This window comes from Aulonocara stuartgranti, assembly GCF_965226115.1.
Source record: "Aulonocara stuartgranti genome assembly, chromosome: 23".
In the NCBI taxonomy this organism is placed as follows: Eukaryota; Metazoa; Chordata; class Actinopteri; order Cichliformes; family Cichlidae; genus Aulonocara; species Aulonocara stuartgranti.
In genome coordinates this window covers 27,584,645-27,610,403 of record NC_138958.1, presented here as the reverse complement: position 1 = coordinate 27,610,403, position 25,759 = coordinate 27,584,645, and the positions used below count along the sequence as shown (strand labels likewise).

Sequence of the window (25,759 nt, the reverse complement as noted above, 5' to 3'; positions counted from 1 at the left end):
GCAGTGTGTTCTATATGCATTTTACAGTAGTCTAAGAATTAACCCGTGTGTGAAAAAGAAACATTTTTCCTGCTCACCTAAAGTGCACCTTCCTGCCTCTTTGTTTGGATTTTACTCTGATCTTAACTCCTTTTATCATTGCAGAAGTATGCTATCATCTCACATTCATCCCATAATTCAAAACATGCAGCAGTTTTGACTCCAGTCGCACAAATTGTAGCCTCCTCAGTAGCACGTGCGTGACATTAATACTATTGTATCACTCCCACCGGGCCCACAGCCTGCTGAAATTTGATTTTGATTTGCTTTGGATTTCTGAAAACAGGTACATGTCATAAACAACAGCAGACAGTCATTTAAACACATCTGCTCTTACTGCTTCACAAGGGGGGGAAAAGCGCCGAAACAGACGCAGTTTCTGCTGTGTGAGGAATGACCTCATCCACTCAGGGAAGATGTTTGGATTGATGGATGGATCAACGGAGGAGCAGCTACACATTCGCTTGAACCCAAGGTAAATACAAAGTGACAGGCCAGAGTTCCCCTGGAGATTGTGTAATTGTATTTTCACTTTGGCGCGTCAAAGCTGAGCAGATTCCCCTGGAGCGGCTGCAGACAGATGGCCACCGCTGCATATTTTAAAGGTGACAAAACTCAATCTTACAACCCTTTACAGTATATTTGTGTTTCTCTCAGAGACTGAGGCGACCACAACCATCCCATTTACTTTCTGCAGTTTGTGGTTAAAGTTTCACAGTTTCTGCAGACTGTGTACTCAGAGCCTGAAGGAGACTGAAAGATTCCTCTTGTTGTTCAGTGAGGCTCTCCTGAGGACACAACACCAAGGTTGTGGTTATGTACCTTTTCATTTAGAGATACAGTGTTAATCACCATCTGGGTTCTCAAAACTCTTTATTGTGGTCAAAACAATGTGTGATGCTGATATTTTATGAGTGGTAGTACATGCCCATGCTACAGTATTATTTGGTCTGTTTGCAAAATGTAATACTTAATCACACTGACAATAAAGATTAAAAAAATAGGGGTGAAATGGTAAAATGTTTCCTTTTAATAGGCATTGTGGTGTGATAGCTAACTAAAACACACTGACACAAATTTTAACTTCTGAGTGGGAACAATTTGCCTATCTTTGTGGGTTCTCTGTGATACTAAGGTCCTGATACTGTACTATATACATGTAATTTCAGTCATTTACTAGGTGGTTGCTGGGCAACTTAATATATTATGCATGAGCCATTTTTTAGTGGATGAAAATGAAAATGTTATTGTCTTGAAATAAAAATAACAGGTGCATAAATACTAAAATGCATCAACTATAGTTGGTTACTAGGCAACATGATGACATCTGATATGGATGAGAACCGATAACAGAATTGCAAATAAAGGTTTCCGTATGGCTGCTATAGAAATTTTGGCATCAAAATCACAGTAATAATGTTACCCATTAAATTATTGTAGTTATTTTTTTTTCTTTGTTGTGCAAATTAACTAAAATATAAGAGCATGGATATGTTGGTAAGACATTCAGTAAACATAAATTTAGAAAAGCATACAAATAAACTAACATCGTTTTCATACAGTATGTGCATCATTGAGATAGCTTAACTGCAATGTAACAATAAAGTAACAAAATATGAACTGACTGTTAACAATAATACTCTATGAGCTAACTTAAAAGCTGTAGCTGATGTCTAAAAAACAAGAACACCTTAAAAACACAACACCCTGTGACATTTGGTAGCACAGGACCACGGTGGCTTGCAGTCCACTGTAGAGGAAATGATGAAAACAGCAGATCAAGTCTCTTACTTTGTCTAACACAATCTAAAATCGATTAACTTTACTGTCAGGTGTGGTAAAGAAAACCACCATGTGGTTTGTTGGAGGGTAACTAGTAGTTATAGCTCGTTTATAAGAGCTACTACCGTTACTTAGATTACTGTTACTTTCCCGTAGGAACGCTGCGTTACTGAGTTACTAAAACCGTGATTTTTTGAAGGATGTCTCATGACAGTGACGTAAGCAAGTGCAACGTTCATGACAACAGCTGTGTGCAGATCAACAATGGATAATATATCGAGTGCGGAGAGAGTATGAGCGTGCAGCGTTTAAAGCGTGGAAGTACTGACCTTATTTTGAGTTTGATTCCATAAAAAGTGACAAAAACATTAGCGTCCATCGTGCGTGGGAAAAAAACTTCTTTTTACAGCGAAAAAAATCCCTAAACTTCCAAGCAAGCACCGAGTGCGCTACGACGTAATGGGAAACTCACAGAGAAACTCCCGGATTCTTCCGCTGACCGCTGCGGCACACCTGCACCAGGGTAAACCTCCGCCTACCGTACTCCTGCTTTACAGGTGAAAATAGAGCAAAAGGACCGCTAGTCTTTGACTTTATTTATTTTCTGCTGTGTTTTACTTGCATCTTTTTGAAAAAATGTGAGTGTTAACACACACACACACACACAAAAATTTTATGTGCTGGAATGTGCAGAAAATAGGTTTAAATATTAAACAAATTTCTTCCAGTCAGAGAATGTTGCATATAATTAAATTTTTGCTTGATGCATAAAGTTAAAAGATTAAAACTAATAAAACAAGTTTTAAAAAGGGACTTTTCCATTTGATTACATTTTGTATGATGGATTATGTAGAAAAAGTAGAATTGGGCTGAAAGATCTATCACTTTATCACCTATTCAGGTTGTAAATCGTGTTTTTAAAAAGTAACTAAGTAATTAATTACTTTTGAAAATAAGTAATCAGTAAAGTAACGGGATTACTTTTTGGGGAAGTAATCAGTAATTAGTTACTGATTACTTTTTTCAAGTAACTTGACCAACACTGGTTACAACAAATGCATAAAATAATGCAACAGTTTTAAAGCTGTTTTTAATCCATCATGATTTTTATTTGGATGCAATTGTTTGGCATTTCCCTGTAAGAGAGGCACATACTGATAAATCCTACGGCGATAATTGTTTGGCTGATGCTAATGTTCTAATTTAGTTTCCTTATTTTGTTTTTGTACTTGCTTATTCCTTTTTTGTGCGCAAGAACCCCAGATTTATACTATACTAATACTGATATTAGATGATTTAAAATTAAATTATTTATGAGTCCCCACTAAGAAAATATCACAGTGTAGTTCAATCACACGCTTTATTATCACAACAGTTACGCTCTGCTTGCTTCTGCTCAGGTAAGTTGGTTGTGCACAAACTATGCAACATCAACGTCTCGATGCATGCTCAATCATCCAGGTAGGAAAATCATAAAAGGTTGATTCGGTTCATCTGAATGTAGCGTTTTATTGAAGGAACTGACCTCACAGCCCATTGTTCATTCAGTGGGCTAGTTTCAGTCATTGTGCAAATGTACTGGTCGGGGAAACTTGAATGAGAAAAGTAACATCCAGATAAACAGAATCAACCTTTTGGGATATTTAACATCAACACTTGCACAACTCAGTTGTTCTTTACCGTTTTAAATTTTAATTTATCTTCTCTTATAAATGCTGATACAAATTTATAAGCTAATTGCTAACACAGATCAGGCTCGGTGTCAGCTAGGTGTTTTAAGTTTATGTTTAGGCTTAAACCTTTGTAGTATTAGAAGCAGGACTACCACTTAAATAAATTTCAGGCTCCTGTGCTGTGTCACAGTTCATGTAACACATTTCTGTGAGGGTACACATAGATTTGCTGTGGTCCACCTCGCCTTGTAGTCCCCCCCCCCCAAGAAATAAAGATAAATTAAAACCCCACTACAACCTGAAAAACAAACAATAAACCATAAGACACCAATGAGTATTAAAAGAAGCAGAAAAAGTGGTTTAATCATCAAGATAAAATTCTTTTGCTCATTTGAACATCACGTCCACGTTATTCCTTAATCTGATGCTAGGCCGCTCTGTGTGCAAGTCACGCTTACGGGACAGGAAGCTGCAGCTCGGGGGTGCCTCGACCCCGGGGCGTGCATGAACGCAGTGGCAGATGTCAGCTATTTCACCCTGGCCTCCACTGTATATACTCAACTTATCGCATGTCTTTCCTTCATTTTTTTTCCCTCCTTTAAACGGTCTGAAGGGAATCCATTTTGACAGAAAACCCTGTAATTAAGTGTATTGCTCTGCCCTCTCGCTAAGCTAATGGCTTTATTTTGACAGTGTTAATTGTCATAATTGTCAGAATGGTACCTCTGACAGTCGGCTCGGAGACGTCGGCGAGGAATTGTTGCACGTTGATGAAAGCGTTGTCATACATACTTCATCTCAACGAGCTAATGCGGCCCGCGTCCTGCCTCTCCCCGTCGAGCCTTATGGGACGCTGCAGCATCGGCTTTCTAATTGCCTCTAATGAAACGCCAGCGAGGGAGGTGATCTACTCCTATTTAGATCTCCGTCTTTAAAGGGGAGACGGAGAAGCAGATGGAGGCGAGTAGAGACGGAGGGAGAGGAAGAACGAGGGTGGAACGGACTGAAAGTAAAGTAGAAGAAATGCAGAAGGAAGGGTTGAAGGGGTGGGGGTCTTTATAGATGCATTGAATCCATTCTAATTAAAGGCCTAAAACCCCCCTTCACACACACGCGCTCTCAAACTAGTGTTGTGAAACTTGACACAGTGATATGATTTCACAGTGAACTGCTGTCCGGAACGGCTGCCCTGCCTGTTTGTGCCTGTCAGCTGTGGAAGTGGGATACCACTGTAATGCAGATGTTTGCACAGCAGATGGTGCTGTGCGTGGCTCAGATTGTGGCACCTTCTTCTGCAAAGATGCTTCTGAAGTACTTGAAACACTCCAGCCTTTGAGGAAAATCAGGTTCGCGTTTGCACCGCTGTGAATCTGAAGTTAACATGGACATCAGAGACACTTTATGCCAATTCTAAAGCGCTAAAAGTTCACAAGTTTTAAATAAATTGAAGAATAGAATCTCAATCTTTGAACTGTTTTCCTTCTTATAAATTTTGCATGTTTCCCCCCCTGCGAGCTTGAGTTATGAGCAGTCCAATTAATAACTTTTTGAGTACTCGCAGAGGCCTGAAAAGGTGAAAAAAAAGAGAGTAAGTCTCGAGAAAAGTCCGCATAATGAGCAGTTTACAGAATTCAGTCTTTTCTTATTCCCCTTCCTCGGTAATCATGTTGCAGCCTGGAGGTGGGGAAGCTCTGCTCTCTGCTCAGATTTAATAATGAACTTGAAGTTATGATCCCGATACAATTTGGAGATGGCAAAACGGCCGAGCAAACAGCCGCGGCGTTACGTGTGTGCGAAAAAAAGAAAGAAAGAAGCCTAGAACCCAGAGGAAGAGTCATCTCTGACTTCACTGCAATAATCCAAGTGCAATTATTGCAGCAGCCGCAACAACAACAACAACAACAGGGTCACAGAACAGATAATGTGTGCTGGAAGTTCAAAGCTAACGATTTAGATGAAACCCAGTGTGTGTGTGCGTGTGTGTGTGTGTGTTGGTAAACAGCACCCGGATTATCCGGAGGAGGGAGATGGAAGGAGAGGCGAAACGAGACATAGACGGAGAGGAGAGCGGGCTCCTCGGAGAGCCCGTCTTCTCGCAGCTCAGGTCCAGATAAGAGAATTATGGCACAACAAGGAGAGTTGACAGAGCTGGCTAAGTCTGTTTATTAGCAAGCGCACTTCATTAGAAACCGAGATCAGGTTGATAAGCAGCCCTCCTCCTGTTAGCGAGTAAATAACCATCAGTCCTCCTTCGCGGCTTCTTGTTTTTTTGTTTTTGGAAACCTTCCCCGTCCAACCTGGGCGAGATTATTTGCTCTTTAAACGGCGACGAAGTGTCGAGATCAGCAGGAGAAAGGCTAAAGGGAACAAAACAAAACCAAAAACCCCCACACCACTGAGATTTTTTTTTTTTAAAGATTGATAAATACGGTGGAATCTCAATTAGGCGTCGGGCACGAACGCAGATATTAAAAATTTGGTCAAGAATCTAATTAGCTGGAGGTAATTAAACAGTCTCACACAGGGTCATTAATCTTTCCTGTGGACCTTTGATGTTTTGCATACTGTCTTGCAAGTCATTAATAAAATTCATAACGCTTTTCTTTGTGGTGTTTTATCATGGCCATTTCTTGGCCCCCCCTTCCCTCTTTTTTTCCTCCTTCCTCCTCTTCTTAACCCCCTCCTCTTTTCTGTACCCTCCCTCCTCCTCCTTCCACTCTTCCCCTGTAAGAGTGCAAGTGTCAACACATCACAAGGGCCTCTCCTCTTGAGTTAATTTACTTTTTGTGCATATTACATTTTAAAGTTGCACGACCCCTCCCACCCCAGCACGCCTCAACCACCCTCCACCACCACCTCTCCTTTTCCTTTCCCCCTCCTCCTCTTCTTCTTCTTTTTTTTGAGAGCACAATTACAGCAGCAGATCAAATTAAATTCTTCTGCAAGCACAGCTCATTTGGAGTGTAAAACATTCCTCGGCAGTGTGCAGCCGAGTGTGCTGCGTGTCAGCGCCTCGCAAGAAGGGAAGAGAAGAAAACAGAATTGTGTGGCCATTGTGTCCCCCGTAATTAAATCCCCACAATCAGTCCATCTTAAATCAGTCACGCTGTAAATATGAAAAGGGGCCGGGATGAGCTTGAGTACTTACTTGGCCGTCAACACAGCGGGGGTAATATATGTTATGTAAATGTGTCGGAGATTATAACACTGCAGACTGACACAGCAACATTGTAAATAAAGGAGGGGAAGAAAAAAAAAAGACTTGTATGTATGTTTGTGTGTGCGCACTTCCAGACCACACAAACAAATATATGCAGGTGTGTGTCGTTCTATGCTTCCTGTGTGTTCGCTAACACGCCTGTGCGACACAGATAGCCAGCACTATATTTATCTCGGTGTGTGAGTGCATGTGTGTGCATGTTGGAGCATATAGATGGGTGTCGAGCATGTGAGTGACATTAATGCACAGCTATCACGGTGAGCGTGAAAGTGTCGCCGAACCCCAGGAGGACGCGTTTCAAACACTGACAGCTGAGAGTCGCTCCGAACAAAACAAAACGCATTAGTTAGGCGGACGAGTAAAAACGGGCGGTTTTATGCGCCCGCTCGAAACGGAACGGATGAAGGATTATGAAAAGCACAAAAACATGCGACTGTAATCTGGATCTCTGTTTCAGGAAAATGACCTCGGTGTTTTTCCACCCTTTTGGTATTGACGTTGGAAGAAAAAGATGAACGTTTAGTTTGATCTATAAAAATATGTCTGTTTTGTTGTTGCTGGTTCACAGACTGATGGCAGAGGCTTCGATAATAAGTGGTGCAAAAGCACAAAAGTACATGCATAGTAATCCTGTGGAAATTGACGTTATCCTGAATCACGGATACTCAAATGTGCTTTGCATGGCAGGTAGCCATTTAATAACAAGACATAATATTTATCCTATAATAATATTTAAAATGAATAACAGTCGAAGGCCCTTAAATTGTGGTTCTTATTTATTTTCTAATTAACTGACTTTAGGAACCGCACAGAGTTTCCACCAAAAGTTGCTCAGACCAGATCAGTGGAGCTACATACCCTCACCGTTCACTTCACTTTGCTAGTACCAGGTTTTACCTTCAGAACTGCCTACCATCTGAATGTTGCAACAGAAACTGTAACTCATCACCAGGCGATATTTTTCCAACCTGCTCCTGTTCAGTTTGGTGAGCCTGTGTGGATCGTAGCCTCAGTTTCCCATTCTTAGCTGTCAGGAATGGCACCTGGAGTGGTCTTTTGCTGCTGTAATTCAGAGACGGTCTTCTGCATACCTTGGTCGTAACGGGTGTTTATTTAAGTCACTGTTGCCTTCCTGTTAGTGTGGCCATTCTGTTCTTACTGCGCTCAATAAACCCTAAAGATAGTTGTGCTGGAAAATCGTCTTTTTCCCCATTCTGATGGTTGGTGTGAATTTCAGCAGCTCATCTAGACTATGTCTACATGCACTGAGTTGCAGCTATGTGACTGGCTAATTAGAGATTTGCTCTTAAAGGCCCTTAAATTGTGGGATTGACGTTGGAAGAAAATGCATTAAGATGCATTAAAAATGAGTTGAGGGTGTATATCTAAAAACGTGACCAGTGCGTGTAAGTAAATCTTTCTGCAGTCTTTTAAATTCTCTTAAATTGTTTAATATGATTGATTTTCTTAATAATTGAAGCGTGACTTAAAAACCTCAGCAAGTTTTGACACTACATATTTAGCATATGTGTTAGTAAAGATAAAGGAGCTGCAATTGGAACAGATGAGCTGCTCGGGTGTAGCTCTCACTACTTTCTTACTCAACCAGGTTTCACAGCAGCTCGTGATTTAGTCACAACGTATAATCTATTGATTTGTGTTTTGGGTATCAATTTTCATTTACTTTTTTGGAGTTTTTCAACATGAATTTCTCAATATTATTGTAATCCATGACCTTTTTTCCAAGACAAAATTAAAGCAATACTCACTCACAAGGTGCAAAAAAGACTTAAAATAGATATATAGACGTAAAAAACAAAAAGATATAATTTAAACACAGTTTACTGAAATACCTGGTAAGCCTGGGACTAAAGAATACTGAACGCTTAGACTGAACATGAGTTACTTACAGGGGGACGTGTATGTCATTGTAGCTTTTTCTATCTGTCCACTCTCATGTGTCCTGATTAAAAATAAAGAAAAAGTGCACATTTGGAGATTGGAGGAGTGCTGGAGTCTGTCATGCCAGCATAGGAAGTTTGAGTTTTGCATATCATTTTTAAATACGTTGTTAATTACAAATAGGTTGCTGATGGTTACTCATTAAAAAGTACTTGGTTATAGTCAGGCATTAAAAAAGTACTTGGTTAGGGTAAGACATTAAACACTGTTTATTATGGTTTTGTTAAGAATATACACACTGTCTTATATGTAAAAAAATTTTTTAGTATGGTAACAACTTAATAGAAAATATATGTCCTATAAAAATGAAAAAAAAAGAACAGGTTACTTTTTCGTGAGTGTTTAATGAACTTCCATTAAACCAGGCTAAAGTTGCTTCTTCCAGAATGAAGAGAAAGGAACGTAGCCATTCACGAATTCATGAATAATTATTAGCTAATTACTACCATAATCAGTGGACAGGGACATCAGCGTCAACAGGTAAAAGAATATTAAATATAAACATTAGGCTGCCTTTTTAGGCCATATTTCCATGTAAAACAGCTGACTAAAAAGATATATTAAAAGGTGTAACTTTTAAGCGCAGCACAGATCTGGTGGGCTGTAGTTTCTGTAACATACTGGTGCATATAGCCATTCAGTAACTGTATTTGCACATGTCTGAGTATCATTCATAAGGTTTTATACATTAAATAAACATAAATCTCAGCTGAAAACATGAGCTGACCGTCACTATATTAAATTTATTTTGAAATGTTTAGTTAATTAATTAATTAATCAATTGGATATTAAAGTCTGTAAGTAATATATACTCAGTTCCCAGTTTATGAGACACATAAAGCGTTAAACAGGAATACTGCTGTGGATTCCTCTGAAAGTCAGAGAGCTGAGAGTTTTGTTCGAAACAGTTTCAGCCGAGCCCTTCATTAAATTTTCTGGTAGTTTTGGAAGATGTAGTTTGTCGTTCTGTTTGATTTCATCAGTGAGAGGTGCTATTAATGATTTGAATTAAACTCAAAACAGAAAGAAACTAAGTATTAGTTTGTTAAAAGTTTGGATCCTTATGGTGATCTCCTGTAGTGGATGTTCACTAGAAGAGGCTTTGACAAGATTTGGCCCTAATTAAGCCTCTGTGCACAAATTTTAGCAGATTGGGGGGTTTGGGGAGGCAAAACTTTCACATTATACTTTGGCTTAGAGGTTTCTCTCTCATTGCCCCAGTCAAGATAAATTTGGATGACATGGAAAACTGTGCGCCTAATTAGCCGAGGAATTCTGTGAAAATATCTCAGTGTCCATCCCTCCAAACACATCCAAACACATCCAAACACAGGAGAGAGTTCATATAATATTTACCATGTGTTATTAAATGTGAACAGGAAAGCCAAGAAGAGTAAACTCACTTTTAAAAAATACTTTCTCTGTGGGGCATTTAAGCAGCAACACTTCTGTTTCTTTAAATAATTTAACTTGCATGTTTGGGAAGTTTTACCTAAATAAACAATCTTTACCTTATTTTATTTGAAACTCATTTAATTTTCTGCTCATGAACGTATATTAACCAATTGTAAGTTGCATCAAAGGGTTTCCTCTGCTTTGAAGGGGGAAAATGACATAATTTCCTACTGTTGGCCCAAACAGACAGGAAAAAGTCCCTTACATGCATGCAAAGACATTTTTGGCAGCACAATGCGAGATGTAATGCAGCACATGATATAATTATATTATCTTTAATTGTTAAAGGGAAGTCGCAAGTAAGCCATTATGTTGCAGTTACACGACAAACTTTGTTTACTTTCCTTAATCAACTTCTGTTTGTCTTACATAGTTTTATTTGTAGAATGGGGAAAACTAAATTGAATCCTGCATGTTCTGCCTCTATGCAAAACCTTAACAAAAAAAAACATGAAAAGACTGAGGCTGCTGTGAGTGTAAGATTATGCAATAAAAAACTACCTCAGCTCATACCTAATTTAGATTGGGTTGAATTTAGCTTCAAGCATATTTGAGGGAAGTGGACAAAGTTGCAAGGATCCAAATCGGGTGATACTACCCCACAGGTCCTGGATAGCCTTGAGACCAATCTGCAACCATCTGGCAGGCGGCGATTGCCAGATGTTTGCCAGAAAAAGGAGTGTTACCTAAACATATTGCAGGTGGTTGTTGTGACAACAACTGCTTAAGCCACATTCACACAAGCCTAGAGACCAGTTAGTAAACCCTGTAGTCCCCAATTAGTTGGAGAGTGGTGGAAGAGGTTTCTAGGAGTTGAAAGGTGAAATTAGCAAAAGTCTTGCTGTAGTTGCCAGTGGTTGTATGGAAGATGGCATGTTGTTTGCACTTGCCAGCTACTTCCTCAGAAGTTGTGAAATGCTGAAGAGTGCAACACTGAGTTTGAATGGAAATAAAATTAAGCTAAATTCTTATTCTTCATTTTTATAACATTCTATGTTTGTGCATTTTTTGTGCCTGATGAAGGTCGGTTGGACCATAATATTGTGATTTAATAAATTAATTGTGAGACAGTGTGCAGAGGTTAGAATTTACCTTTTCAAAAACTGTTCCTCCTATACGCCTGTAATTCATTTAAGTGTGCAGAATTCTGAAACTAGATATTTGAGTATGTGCAATTGCTCTAGCACCTGCATTTGATAATTTGTCAATGTGCATAATGTGTCTTTGTATTATCTGTCTGTCTGTGTACTATATGTGCTTTTGACATGGTTTGTGATTATATCTGGTTCAAGATTTTCCTGTTTTGGTTTTATCATTAGTTCTTGTGTATTTGTTTAACTGTTACTCCCTCCCTGTGCTACTTTTCACACTTTTTGATTTTCTGCCCTCCAGTCATCAGGGTCACCTGTGTTCAGTCTGCCTCCCCTGCTGCCTGTCAGCAAACTACTAACCTGTGGATATTTACTCAGTGCCTCTCTCTTCCATGTCACTTTATTCTGTTCGCTAAACTTTCCAGTGTTACGTTTTATCTTTTCATGAATGAATTATCTTAGGACCTTGAGAGAGCCTCTTCACATACAGTGGGGCAAAAAAGTATTTAGTCAGCCACCGATTGTGCAAGTTCCCCCACCTAAAATGATGACAGAGGTCAGTAATTTGCACCAGAGGTACACTTCAACTGTGAGAGACAGAATGTGAAAAAAAAATCCATGAATTCACATGGTAGGATTTGTAAAGAATTTATTCGTAAATCAGGGTGGAAAATAAGTATTTGGTCACCTCAAACAAGGAAAATCTCTGGCTCTCACAGACCTGTAACGTCTTCTGTAAGAAGCTTTTCTGTCCCCCACTCGTTACCTTAATGAATGGCACCTGTTTGAACTCATCATCTGTATAAAAGACACCTGTCCACAGCCTCAAACAGTCAGACTCCAAACGCCGCCATGGCCAAGACCAAAGAGCTTTCGAAGGACACCAGGAAAAGTATTGTAGACCTGCACCAGACTGGGAAGAGTGAATCTACAATAGGCAAGCAGCTTGGTGTGAAAAAATCAACTGTGGGAGCAATCATCAGAAAATGGAAGACATACAAGACCACTGATAATCTCCCTCGATCTGGGGCTCCACGCAAGATCTCATCCCGTGGGGTCAAAATGATCATGAGAACGGTGAGCAAAGATCCCAGAACCACACGGGGGGACCTGGTGAATGACCTGCAGAGAGCTGGGACCAAAGTAACAAAGGTCACCATCAGTAACACACTACAACGGCAGGGAATCAAATCCCGCAGTGCCAGACGTGTTCCGCTGCTGAAGCCAGTGCATGTCCAGGCCCGTCTGAAGTTTGCCAGAGAGCACATGGATGATACAGCAGAGGATTGGGAGAATGTCATGTGGTCAGATGAAACCAAAGTAGAACTTTTTGGTATAAACTCAACTCGTCGTGTTTGGAGGAAGAAGAATACTGAGTTGCATCCCAAGAACAACATACCTACTGTGAAGCATGGGGGTGGAAACATCATGCTATGGGGCTGTTTTTCTGCCAAGGGGACAGGACGACTGATCCGTGTTAAGGACAGAATGAATGGGGCCATGTATCGTGAGATTTTGAGCCAAAACCTCCTTCCATCAGTGAGAACTTTGAAGATGAAACGAGGCTGGGTCTTCCAACATGACAATGATCCAAAACACACCGCCCGGGCAACAAAGGAGTGGCTCCGTAAGAAGCATTTGAAAGTCCTGGAGTGGCCTAGCCAGTCTCCAGACCTCAACCCCATAGAAAATCTGTGGCGGGAGTTGAAAGTCCGTGTTGCTCGGCGACAGCCCCAAAACATCACTGCTCTCGAGAAGATCTGCATGGAGGAATGGGCCAAAATACCAGCTACTGTGTGTGCAAACCTGGTGAAGACCTATAGTAAACGTTTGACCTCTGTTATTGCCAACAAAGGTTATGTTACAAAGTATTGAGTTGTATTTTTGTTATTGACCAAATACTTATTTTCCACCCTGATTTACGAATAAATTCTTTACAAATCCTACCATGTGGATTCATGGATTTTTTTTTTCACATTCTGTCTCTCACAGTTGAAGTGTACCTCTGGTGCAAATTACTGACCTCTGTCATCATTTTAAGTGGGGGAACTTGCACAATCGGTGGCTGACTAAATACTTTTTTGCCCCACTGTATGGCCCTCACTCAGATCCTTGATACTAGAGCTCACCCTTGCAGATATATCAACCAATATTAGCTATTTGAGGGTATATTGGTAGCTGCCTTTATAGCGACCAATAAATTAAAATTTAAAAACTACAGAAGACAGTTAATGTTTGCAGAATTTGTTCACCTGAGTGTGGAAGAGCACAAACAACAACCAGCTGATCTGAGGAGAGTCAGCCATCGTGTAATCGATTTATTGTGACTTTAAAACGCGAGCATTTTTAAACAGTATAAATTTTAGTAAGGACTCATTAATAAACACACATAATAATCAGTATTTTCTCTGTCTGAAAGGAGAAAAGAATATTGGCTGATATATCTGATTTTTACCACCAAGTATCGGTACTGGTATCAGTCTTAAAAAATCCTATATCAGTCAGGCTCTACACTCAAAAAAGTCAACTAAGGCAGTTGTTTGATTAATTCAATAGACATTTGTCTATTTAACATGAACATATTGAGTTTAGGTTTTTAAATCATTATCAGTTGTTGGTTTAACATAAAATAACAAAAAGTTTAATGAACTAGATTTGCATTCTTCAGTTCAATTAAATGTAATTATTTTAAATCAACAACTCTAAAACCGATGCCTAGTGCGCATGCTCAAACTTCCCAAAAGTGAAGAGGCGGGAACGCGGAGAAGTTATATGTGTTCAGTGGACTGCCATTTCCCTCTGCGGAATCTTCCACAATACAGGTAAGTAATAAATAACTCAAAATATCTTAGTCAAACGAAGTTGTTTTGTCCATTAATTGTTTAACAATGTTTTTAATTCCAAATGTGTAAGTTGTCATTAGACAGCGGGAGTGGAGCAAATACAGTGAAAATCTGGTATTAGACGGTGCCAATCGGTACCGTCTAATACCTGATTTATAATCCGCTCTGGGTATATTTATACTATTATTAGCATTTCCACTTCATTGTTTTTCTTTTTTTTTTTTTTTTACCCGTTTTTGCAGTTAGTCTTATAGTGTTTTTAGCGGTTATTGATATGTTTAATTCAATATTTAACACGTTTGTAATTCACTTTCAAAGTAAATGAAGTTAGCTAAAGCTAGTATGGTTGTCTCATTGAACTTCTACCTAGCTCTGTTAGCATTCACTTTGGTTTTAAATGACGGTTATTGCAAGACATGGTCTTTGTTCACTTTTTTTATTATCATTTGCATTTTTTCTTTCTTTCTTTCTTTCTCTCTCCTTTTATTTTAAGCATTCGGCCTCTCACAGTAATGCAAGTTAAACTAGCATGCGCGATTTGCTAAATATTAGCTGTGTCCAAATTCAGGGGCTGCATCCTTCGAATTGACTTGATGCTAGTGCATGGGAAAAAGAGCATAAACACGAGGTCAGAGGAAAAGGCAATGGCGGATAGTTATGAAAATTGCCTGTGGGACCTTTACCGCAACTACCAGCATCTTTATTGCATAGTGTGAAACAATGCTATTACATTTGGCAACAGATTGGATATTTTTCTGTGAATTTTATATTGCAAGAGGTATTTATATGTATTTGTATTTTTTTTATACATTTGCAACAAAGTAAAAAAAATCCACTGTGGAATTTTTATAAAATAATTTTTTCTGTTTTCTTTACCATAGTAACACCACAAAGAAAGCTGACCCCTTTTTCTGATTGTTTGTGCCTCCTCTTTAATACATGGTAAGCCTTTTACCATCATATATTTTTTATGATAGTTTTATGATTTAATCAAAGTGAAAAAAAGGTGCCAATAAAACTATCCTTAAAACTGCTTTTCTTTTTTTCTTTCAGTGACTTGTATGTGGCAGTGCAAGCGTTGTTCCATCAGGGAGAGTAGTAGCTACAATTATTGAAACACTGTACAGGGCTCGCAAAATGGCTAGCCCGACGTCCCAGGGCTAGCGATTTTTCCAGTCGGGCTACCAAAATCTATCTCTGCCCTGCCCGTCGGGCTGTCATAAGAAGGAAAAATATATGTCAATGCTTCTGCATTCTTTCGGAAATGTAGCTGGGTAATTATGTCATTGGCATCGGTGAGCCACTGTCAATATGTGACATATTGAAGTCGCGTTTGAATTTGCGCTTGTTTTTTGCTTTCACTTTGCAATCGTGTGAACTGTGTATAGAGAGCGACAGCACTGATCTGTGAGTGATGATAATTTGTGCACCAATTCCTCTGACATCGTCTTATCAATCGTTAGCTTACTATGCAAACATGACAAGTGAAATCTCCCGCAGCTTAAACATGTGAGAGGTTGATCGCGCAGACAATCGCTGAGTGTTATGTGAGTGCGTGTGTAAAAGCAGCAGGATATTAATTGTAGTTCTGCTTAGCCAAATAAGACAGGTCAGGGTGAAGAAGTGACAGCCAAAGAAAAGCTTACCACAAAACGGAGAAGTTATGACAAATCAGACTATAAGGCAAAAAGAAAGTGCAGCTTTATGGTTTCATGGACAAAAGAATTTCTGTGGCTGCAACATGACGAGCTATATAACCGGGGCTGCACATAAGTGGTCCGCAAGTGCGTATTTGCTGTCAAAATAAAAAACGCGCACAAGATAAGAAGTTGCAACGCGTGTTTGCATACATAAGATTTTCTGGAGGAGGACATATTTGTTTAGAACTCTTAAATATGTCGAAGAAGCTCCTTTAAGCAATTACTTTGGTTTTCCTCCACCTCCAAAGAAATGTCAGAAGGAGTCCGAACCACAAAAGAAGCACGTATTCTCGCAAAAGTGATTGCAGGAGGTGAGCTGGCTTCAAACAAATGATGAACACACAGATGTGGTGCAGAATGTGCCGTGAAAATCCCACTCTAGCGGACAAAAACAGTGCCTTTTATATGGATGCAAACGTGCGTTGCAACTTCTTATCTGTTGCGCGTCTTTTATTTTGACAGCGAATGCGCACATGCGGACCACTTATGTGCACCCGTGTAAATAACATAATGTTCTGCCGGGTGTGTTGTTGGTTTTCCCTCGATTTCTGAGTCGACAAGCGCCTTTGTTACTGGGACCAGTCATTTTAAGAAAGGCCCCCATTAGAAATGGATTATTGCTCAGTCTGCAATATCTTTCCCAGAACAAACACCAATTGCAAATAATATACTAAAAATAAACCTGAAAAATCTGTTTAGAACAGCATACTGTGTTGCAAAGAGTGAACTACCACTGGTGCAATTTAGCAGTCTTTGCAAACTTTAAAAAGCAAATGGCCTAGATCATGGTTCCACTTGCCTCTTACTTGTGACTTTAGTGGAAATTTCAAATTCAGTATCTGACACAGACTGATTCATGTCCTACACAGACAGCACTGATGTCTGCATGGTCTTCTAAAAGCAGCTTTAGTCAGCTTAGATGTGAAGTGAGTGAAATATACAGTTGCGTTTTTAATCAATGTATTTGTTCTCTATTGCAGATTGAGAAGGAGTTTCTGCGAATCACCACAAAGCCTCTGCTATCTACTTTCTTTGCCGAGCTTGACCAATACGTGCCACGCTTAATGGAAATCTTTCTGACCAAAGGAGGGACACGTGGAAAGAAAATAAGAGGTCTCATGCTTGCCATCTCCAAGGTTTGTATTAGGATTGAGTAGACTTTGTCATAGGCAGCAAAAATAACTTTTATTTGGAGATGAAGTTGTCAATTTTGTTTCGGCTTAACAAGTGGTACATGCCAGGTTCTAACCTAAAGAATAATTATGCAAGTTAACTGATTACCCTAGCTTTAAGAAAAACAGACTGGTTTTGGCTCATATTATCTCCTCCTCCTCTCCAGCATGACAACATCCATACCAGACGAGCATGCATCTTGAAGTCTTTGTGCATCCACCTAAACGAAGATTATGAGAAGTTAATAAAGGAGTACTTGGTGAGCCATTGTGACAGCATGTTGTCTGTAACATTCTCATACAAATTGTGACGTTGCCTCAAATGCAAATCATTAAAATTAAAATTTTGAGATTAGCAACAAGACACCTGGTATTGGGGAAAGGATGTCTTGAATACCAAACAGTATTAAGCGTTGCAATAAAGAATTTCTGGAATTTGGTATTGGAAGGAAAGAAATTTATGCCTACTTAAACTTGATACACAAACATACAATGCATTTAACATGCATCACGACTATATTGCTTTTGAATCTGTACTTGGATTAAAACAAGTCCTGTTGTTTTTTCATTGTTATGGTCATCAGTATTTGTAAATAGAAATGTCTATGAACTTTGAGCTGTTTAGTACTAACACTTCTATACCTGTTTTATTTTAGCAGCTGAGTTAGCCTTTTCTCGAGTCCTGTCCCCCTAAGTTACTCTTGCTACGTCCGACAAACAAATGGTTTCCTCTGCGCCCCAATGGGTACCCGAATGTGCGAGCAGACATGCTTCATAATGTTCGGTACATTTACCTGGGAATGGGGCCATACACACTGTTTAATCCATTCACGTTGTTTTTGACTTTGTGAATGGAAAGAACACAACTCCTCCAGACACAATCTCTCGGCGTATCGGTGGGCACACCGCTTCTCCATCTTGCTTGAGGTTAATGTTTGTCAGACACAGTAACGGTTGCTATAATGTGTAATTGGACAATGGCCCTTTCGGGGGAGGGGCCGGTGAGAGGTCAATTATGCCACCTCTTTTGACATGAGAGGTGTATTTTATAATTTATGTATTGGAGTAATTACTAACAACTACTTTAGTGGTGTAATTTTCTGTTTATTACTTTGACTACTTGGATTTTATGAACAGCATAGAAACAGTTGTTTAAACAATCTCTTAAATTTTACTTTGTTGTCTTATACTCTTTCATGTAGGATACGGACAGCGAGGCAAAAAGCTGCATGGAGCAAACTGTGATGGGGGTGTACGTCATCCAGAAGGAGGGTGCTGAACCTGAAGATGACCCAGAGGACGTTGGTGTCGTGATTGAGGGTGTGGAGGCTAACACTGATTTGGGTAACATTGCACAAGCATGTGCTCTGTTGTTTGGACTCATATACCGTTTGAACCTGAGCTACCCACCAGAACTTAAATGCACCTTTGAAGTCCTCCAGAAGATACTTTTAAATCTTGATGGACAAAAGCTGTCTTCAAAGGTACAGTTTCTGAAAAACAAGCTTATGGGGTGAGAGCACTTGAAAATGACTGATAGGTCTTGAATGGTTCATTGGTGCAATGGTGATTTCCAATATATAATGTTAATATTTGAGTTGTTTATATTTTTTTTCTTTCATTTAAAACATTTTTTTTTTAAGTTTTTGGATTCTCTCTGTTGGGCAATTCACCTTTTATACAGCACTGCAGATGATTTTTGTTTGTCCTTATATAGATGGCTCAAAATGGATCAGAAGTACTGACAGAAGTACTATGTTGTGTTTATGTATCAAGGTCCTGTAAAGTTTAAGACCACTGCCACCTGTTAAGTTCACTGTATTATTGTTTCCATTTTGCTTGCTAGCATGTTTTAAAACACAGCAAAACTATATTGCTAGCTGTGGAGGACTGCAACCAAAATTAAAAAAATAAATACAGAAATATAAAAATTGGTCAAACTAATAATTATTTCAATGAGATACACCAAACAAATATAGATTTTCATCACCTATGGAATTTTTTGTTGTTGTTGTATTGCCCCCAAAATATTTCTAATTATTTTATTTTATTTTTACAAATTCACACAATTCGATTTTGTCACATGTTTTAACTTGCCAAGTGGGAGATGTATTTTTATCTTTTAGTTTAATTTTTTAAAATGCAGTCGATATATTGAGCAAATTTTGCATCTGTTTTTAGTTGTGGAAGCTTTGGTTCCAACATATTACCTATGTAAATAAGTATTCTAACATTTTACCTTTTGAAGTGGCATAATGCTTGCAGGTGTACAAAAATGGTAAGCTTTTATATTGTCCACTAAATCCAGTTAATAAAGATAATGTTATCATAATCTGATTGTGACTTTTTTTGTAAAGTAGTGGGTTTCTAAATGTGTAACAAATGTAAACAAATCTAATTGAAATAATTTGGTTGAAATGAGTGAAATCATTGCCTTGATTAACAAAGTAGTTGTTGAAACAACAAGATTTAATTCTGTTTTCCTAAACTTTTTAAATTGTGTAGAATGAATTAAAACAAATTTCACTCTACATACTTAAATAAATCACTTCAAATCAATGTAAGTATAGTATGTTGATCCAACGTAATCTGATTACATTAAACCACCAAATGCTAAATGTGTTGGTTTGACATGATCCAAAAGGGTTTATTGTACTTGGTTAAATTGTGTGCAAAAAGGGTGCCATGATTAAATTGTGTTCATCCAACAACAGATTTTTTTGAGTGTACTTAACATATTAACAATTTGGCCCTAAGAAATTCATTCTTGTCGTATTATGCTATGAACTGGTGTTTTGGAGGCAGGAGACCTAGATCTCCTCTCCAGTACTTTTCCAGCACCTTTAATAAAAGTTGTGTTGGCTTGGCCATGAAGTTCATGTTTACACTCTGTGTGCTCAGAACAGGACTTCCAGGGAGCAATTGGAAAGTAGAAGTCCAGAGGGCCACGATAAGATTATTCTCAGGAGGGCGAGGGGAGTATTTTTTATTAGCAGAGCAACTGAAATGAAATGTGCTTTAATTATTTCTAAGTGTTGGTAAACCTACATCAGCATATACCATGTCATTATCAGTTTATTAATCAACCACCAAGTTAGACTGTCATAAACCGCTACAGCCTTTAAGTCTTCTGCTCTCCTTGTTGCCATACATGGACAGACACTCACCCGTACAGAAACCTCAGCCAAAGAAATGAAAATAAAACTCTGAACCCTCCATTGTTAAGAATAGAGACAGCAATGCCAGGCATGCCAGCTCCTCCTCCTCCTTCCAGCTCTCAGCCTCGGAGGTCATACGGGGAGCAGCTGGGCATGGGAGAAACACTCCGGTCTGCAACCATTATATCATTTCCTGCTCTGTTTCCTGTCAACCTCAGCTGCCAAAAAGAGAATAAAAAAAATCCCCTTAATGGGCAATTTCCACGGGGCAAAAGGGGTGAAACCAAGAGGGAGTGTTTAAAATGTGCTCGTCGTGGTGGGAAGGGTGCAGACACAGGTACACTTGAGCAGGTTCGCGTTCACTGCAGTGAGATAATCTGAAAAGAGTTGCCTTTTTATCCTCACTTGTACCTTTATAACCAGCTGGTGTTTATGTGGAAGACCCCTCCCGAGGCCTTCTCTGTGTCATCCTCCCTCCTTTCTGGAGACGGGAAAATAAGTGGTGTATTTCTAAATATAAACCGGCAAACAGAGGGGCTTGGTGGTGGCAGTCCTCAAAGGCACATTTCTAGCGGTGGTTGTGGCACGAGGAGGGAAGAAAGAGGTATTCGCTTACCTGATAAAACGCTGATTGTCTCCCCTGAGAGTGCAGGCGGATAAAAATTATTTTGAGTGGAAGCACAATGGTGGAGGTGCTTATGTTAATCCTGACACTTCTTTAAAAAAAAGGCGGCAAATAAGATAAGCTCCTGCCTCAAGGTAAAGAGCAAGGAGCGGGGAGGAGGGAGAAGAGGGGCCCTGCCGCCACCAAACCCGCCATATTCCTCCTTCAGCCAATTTCTTCCTCGTTGAATCCCCGTCCAAGTTTGTGTCAGAGAATGCATTTGCATAATTCACACCTACTCCCTGCATGCCCCCACCAAAACAAAACAATATCCTGCCCCTGTCACTGCAGGAGAGGGGAACGTGCCTGTAGATCGGACTTTTAGCTTTAAAAATATTCTTCAGAGGAAGGAATTGCCTCATATGCTGTGGCAAACCTCAGCCTGGAAGGTTCGAAGTACTTTAAAGCTGCATTTTCCCCAGTGTCCACCAGGGGGCAGCTTCTAGGACTGAGTAATAAGATAAGATAAGATAACCTTTATTAGTCCCACACGTGGGAAATTGTTTAGACCCCACTGCTGTCTTCATTTATGACACCTTTGTGATGAGTTTTTGGCGTCACTTCCTACTTTTAAGTCTTTTTGAGTACACCAGGTGGTTAATTTGGTAAGTTATGGTCCAACTTGAGTGAAATAGATGATAAATCTGTGTGTGGCTGTCTTGTGATTAACAAGTGACTTTGTCCAGTGTCTTTGGTTTGAGTCAAACCCATTGCTTGTCACAGGGAGTGCCAAAATTCAGAACATAGGGCTGGTAAACTAATCTTTTCTTTTCTATAAACTCTGTCAATCTCATTTTAGCTACACGCAGCTCAGCTTGATTTAAAACGGGATGGACGGGTCAAACCAACGAATGATCTGTTATAAAACACATCAAAATGTTAGTACTTTATACTATTTTGAAAATGTTCCCTATAACTGAGCCCATCCATCTGTCCATCCTCTAACACTTACTCAGTTAAGGGTTGTTGTAGGCTGGAGCCTGTCCCACCTTAATGAAGCTGAATGAACAGTTATGAAAGAGTTGATAAACAGCCTGAAAAATCTTCAGAACAATACACCACTTGCATTTTAGCCCTTTAGAATCCAAACAATGTGCACTGCAATAAATATTCAGTACAGTTAGGACCCCCATAGTCGAAAGCAGATTGTCTCTACATTATTTCCACTTAAATTTGATGGCTCTGACCTGTGAAACAGACATAAGCAAAAGCAGGAAGGGCACAGATTAGGAAACGTGATGAAAAAGAGGAACTAGGCTGGAGGTGGCTTGCCAATAGGCTTGCAGATGCACAGCAGCTCGAGTCAGGCTGGAGTAGCTTTGATGGTGGGTCATAAATAAGAGTTGCCATTTGGATGGATAGAAATGTATCAGCTGAGTTATCAGCAAATAAGATTTAGATGAGCTGAACTTTATGCCCAGCCTGAGAAAGTGCTATTCTTAAAGTAGACCAATCTGTAGCGTTTTTGACTTCAGAGCAACTTTATCTCTTTGTGATTCCCCTTTCCCTCACCTTATGTAGATTTTAGGGGTTTAAAATCATATTCCACCCTGAGTTGGTTAAATATAAACATTACATTTCAGATTTTGCATGTGTGATCCCTTGTCTTTTGTTGTTTTTAATAACTGAAAATAAGGCAGTGAGCTAGACTTGCTAAAGGTGTTTTTCAAAATTTGCATTTGAAGTCACTCGAAAGACTTTGAGATTCGTGTGATGTTCTTCTCACCTTGTTTGAAGGCCTTTGAACGGGTTATGTAACAGTTGGGGGATAATTTGTTTTGTGCTTTGAGACTCCTGACGCCCGTGTTTTGTTTCCTCCTCTGCTGTCATGTTTTAGGAGCGGCCCAGGAGAGAAGCTCTCCGGAGGATCAGCGGTAACTAACTGTGGTGGCGGCGGCAGCAGCCCGGCAGGTATTTTCCCACACAAAGAGTGTTTGTTTTGTTTCACATGGACTATTTTTGTCGGTCTATCTTTGTTTCTTTCCTCTTTCTGTATTTCATTTTTTCCCCTTCTCCCCCCATTTAGTATTCCTGTTTCTTATTTTCCTCCTGCTTTTCTTCTTACCCTTCTGTCTTCCTGGCTTTTTAATAAGATGGGTTGGAGGGGGATTTTATTATTTTGTTTTGAGCTCTGCCAACAGTCTTGTAACTAGCATAATTAAACGTGCTTGTTAACAATGGCAGCTAATGAGGAATACAGCAGTATTAACAATAGGAGCTGATTAGACAAAGACAGGCTGATAAAGCTTAGGAGAGCTCACAGTCGGGGCCCCTCTACCTGAAGACACCTGTCCTCTTATGTCTTTTGCACACACACAGAGAAGGAGCATAATTGTTATAATTGTAGTCAAGTCATCACATCCTTTGTTTCTTGGAGCTCAGAGTAAAGCTTTGTTGAAGCTTTGTGGCAGTTAATCATCCTTTTAATATGAATATTTCTTATTTTTCTGTGGTTTTTTGCAGCAGTTATAACATAGTCACAACTCTGCTGCACGCAGCGATGCGGTTAAACAAGTATATATATTTTTTTCATTCACACTCTGAAACTGAATAATATTTGTGTCACGAGTCGAGATGTGAATCAACCCGCGAGTATTTTTATCTCCATGTGTCACAAACAGTCTGGAGTTATCTCACTCAAACTGACCCCCGTCTCATTTATCTTTATTCATCCAGAGAAGGTGTTGTTTCTGTCTCGCATTCGCTCCGCTTCTCTCTGTGTGCACATGGGAGCTGCCCAGTATAGTCGCAGCCCTCTGCTGCCGGCCACTGGGAGCTGAGCTGGAGCAATTTGGGAGCGGTGAAGCATTCACCAACAGAACGGCTATGTATTGGTGTTTGACATCAACGACATAGTGTCCTGGTAACAGAGAAACTCCATCTATGAGGAGCAAGCAGCTGTGTGAGCACTGAAAGACAAAAACACCTTAAATAATTGAAACGTGTGGTGTGATGGCATTTGTGATTATTATCTAATTTGTCTAGTATGGCATGCTTTAGGTTGGGTGACAGCACTGGTTATACTCGCTCTGTTTCAGTTTTTCAAATTTAAAGTAGATCTATAATGCGTTTTCCTATTTTCATACCTCTTTATATTAAATTTCAAAACAGTTTTTGTACTCCTAATATGTTCATTTGAGTCACACAACTCTGACTGTGAGCAGAGAAGAAGAGTAAGTCCCGACAACTGCACAACCCTCTATGAGTAAGAACTTGGCAAAAGTGGGGAGGAAAAACTTATTTTTAACAGGAAGAAACCTGAAGCAGAACCAGGCTGAGGGAGTGGCAGCCATCTGCCACGGCCGGTTGGGGGTGAGATGACAGTATGCAGATCTCAGAACAGCAGATGTTCATACTTAATAACCTGAAGACGTGCTTAATATTCATTGGACCATTTAAGGGCGCCCGACTTCCTTTTGATCGGCTGCCTTTTGCAAACAAAAGGTGAAGGGCCAATATTAGGGATTTTTGCTCCTACCCTACCTACTTCATACTCAGGAAGACAGGCTCTCAGGGATTATTTGAACATATTTTGATTCAGGCCTTAACTATATAAAGACCAATTGTTGTTCAGTCCCCAAACACCCATTTTGAGCTAGGAGAAACCATGATTTCATACTTTGATCTTATGTGCTTGATCTTTTACAGATTAGCATCTACAAATCCTTTGTATTCATTAAACATCACACAGTACAGTATTCATAGAAGTGGCTATATTTGTGTATTTTAACCTACGGGTTTTGTAAAGCTGCTGAAAACCACTTAACTTCTATTAATAGAAGTTTTCATACTGCTAGAAGAAAGTGAAGTGCGCAATAAAGGTTATTTACACCATGTTTTTGCCTCCCTGATATGGAGAGGGGAGACCTTTTCAGTGATACAATAGTGCATTTACACGGAGGAACAGCAACCTGACACACCGTAAAGTACTTCTGAAAAGCCCTCAAAATACACCGAGAGTCGGCAGGGAAATGAAGGAGGCTACAGATAAGAGTCGACTTGTAAAACATAATTATATTTCCGTCGCGGCGTTGAAAGGAATGCATTTAACCTGTGATTCATGCATGGCAAGAAGTTGTCGAGGGGAAAAAAAGAACAGCAGTTAAATTGTGGAGGTAAGAAGCCTTGAATAAAGTGTAGCTAAGGTCATACTATCTTATGAGAATAATTTGATTCGCTGCTAGTCTTCTCTGTTGCAGGCATTTTCTACAGGGAAAAGGATTATATCTCTCTACTTTCTCTGCTCCCAAAGGACGGAGAAAGGTCTGCTGGTATTAAAATCCTGAGAGCAGGTTTGGGCTTGAATAACAGCACAGAGTAAAAGGAAAAGGTTGAACTGTCGACTGTTTCGTGCCACAGCTCTCCAAACCTTTTTCCCCATTATTATTATATTTTCTTTTTTTACTGCACACTTGATTGAAACTGGCTTCATTCATTTAAAATTGCTCCCCCCATAGAGGTCAATTTCCTGTAGGCTCTTGTTTAAATTAATTCACAAAGGGTTCATTTGACTTGTGAGGAAAGCACAGATGAGTATCTATGCTTTGTATAGAAAGAAATATTTAGTTTAAAAAAAAAGAAAGGAACTTAAGGATATTTTATCAGATTTAAAAAACAACAAAAACACGTTTATCATGTAGATTTGAATTTTACTTCTCCTTACAGTACGTATTGCTTACCTCCTCAGTTTCCGTCTATTTTAGCGCAGCAGTAAACACAAGTGTTGTTTGGCTGGCAGTGGAGGGAGAGGTTTCCCAGGCGCTGATTCATATTCTGCTGCAGAAATCACATCCTTTAAACCTGGCAGGATATCAAAGCAGGACATTAACAGACATTCCTGCCTCTTCCGCTTACCTACGTGTTTCTTGACAACTCGATTTATTGATAAGCTTCTCTAACTGTGCTTTAGAAAATGTGTTTTAGGATTTTTACCTCACTGTTGGCCTTGTACATACAGTGAGCTGCAGGAAAATCTGCCCCCACAGTTGTATTATTGTAGG

General features: G+C 39.5%; 1 protein-coding gene and 1 long non-coding RNA gene across 2 annotated transcripts in view; both read left to right on the top strand.

The window, feature by feature from the left end:
• Positions 1 to 1,394: 1,394 nt before the first annotated feature.
• Positions 1,395 to 25,759, top strand: part of LOC309701256 (uncharacterized protein) — a gene marked incomplete at its 3' end in the record, with an annotated part of 71,104 nt that continues 46,739 nt past the window's right edge. Inside the window, exons 1-2 of the mRNA XM_082525350.1 lie at positions 1,395 to 2,378; positions 22,597 to 22,670. Coding sequence (XP_082381476.1) covers positions 2,281 to 2,378; positions 22,597 to 22,670 — 172 coding nt within the window. The 5' untranslated portion in view covers positions 1,395 to 2,280. The remainder of the gene's footprint in view (positions 2,379 to 22,596; positions 22,671 to 25,759) is intronic.
• On the top strand, positions 13,755 to 16,818 carry LOC309700145. The gene is made up of 4 exons (XR_014274597.1): positions 13,755 to 14,044; positions 14,947 to 15,007; positions 15,119 to 15,163; positions 16,746 to 16,818. It is a non-coding gene; the product is annotated as an uncharacterized lncRNA (long non-coding RNA).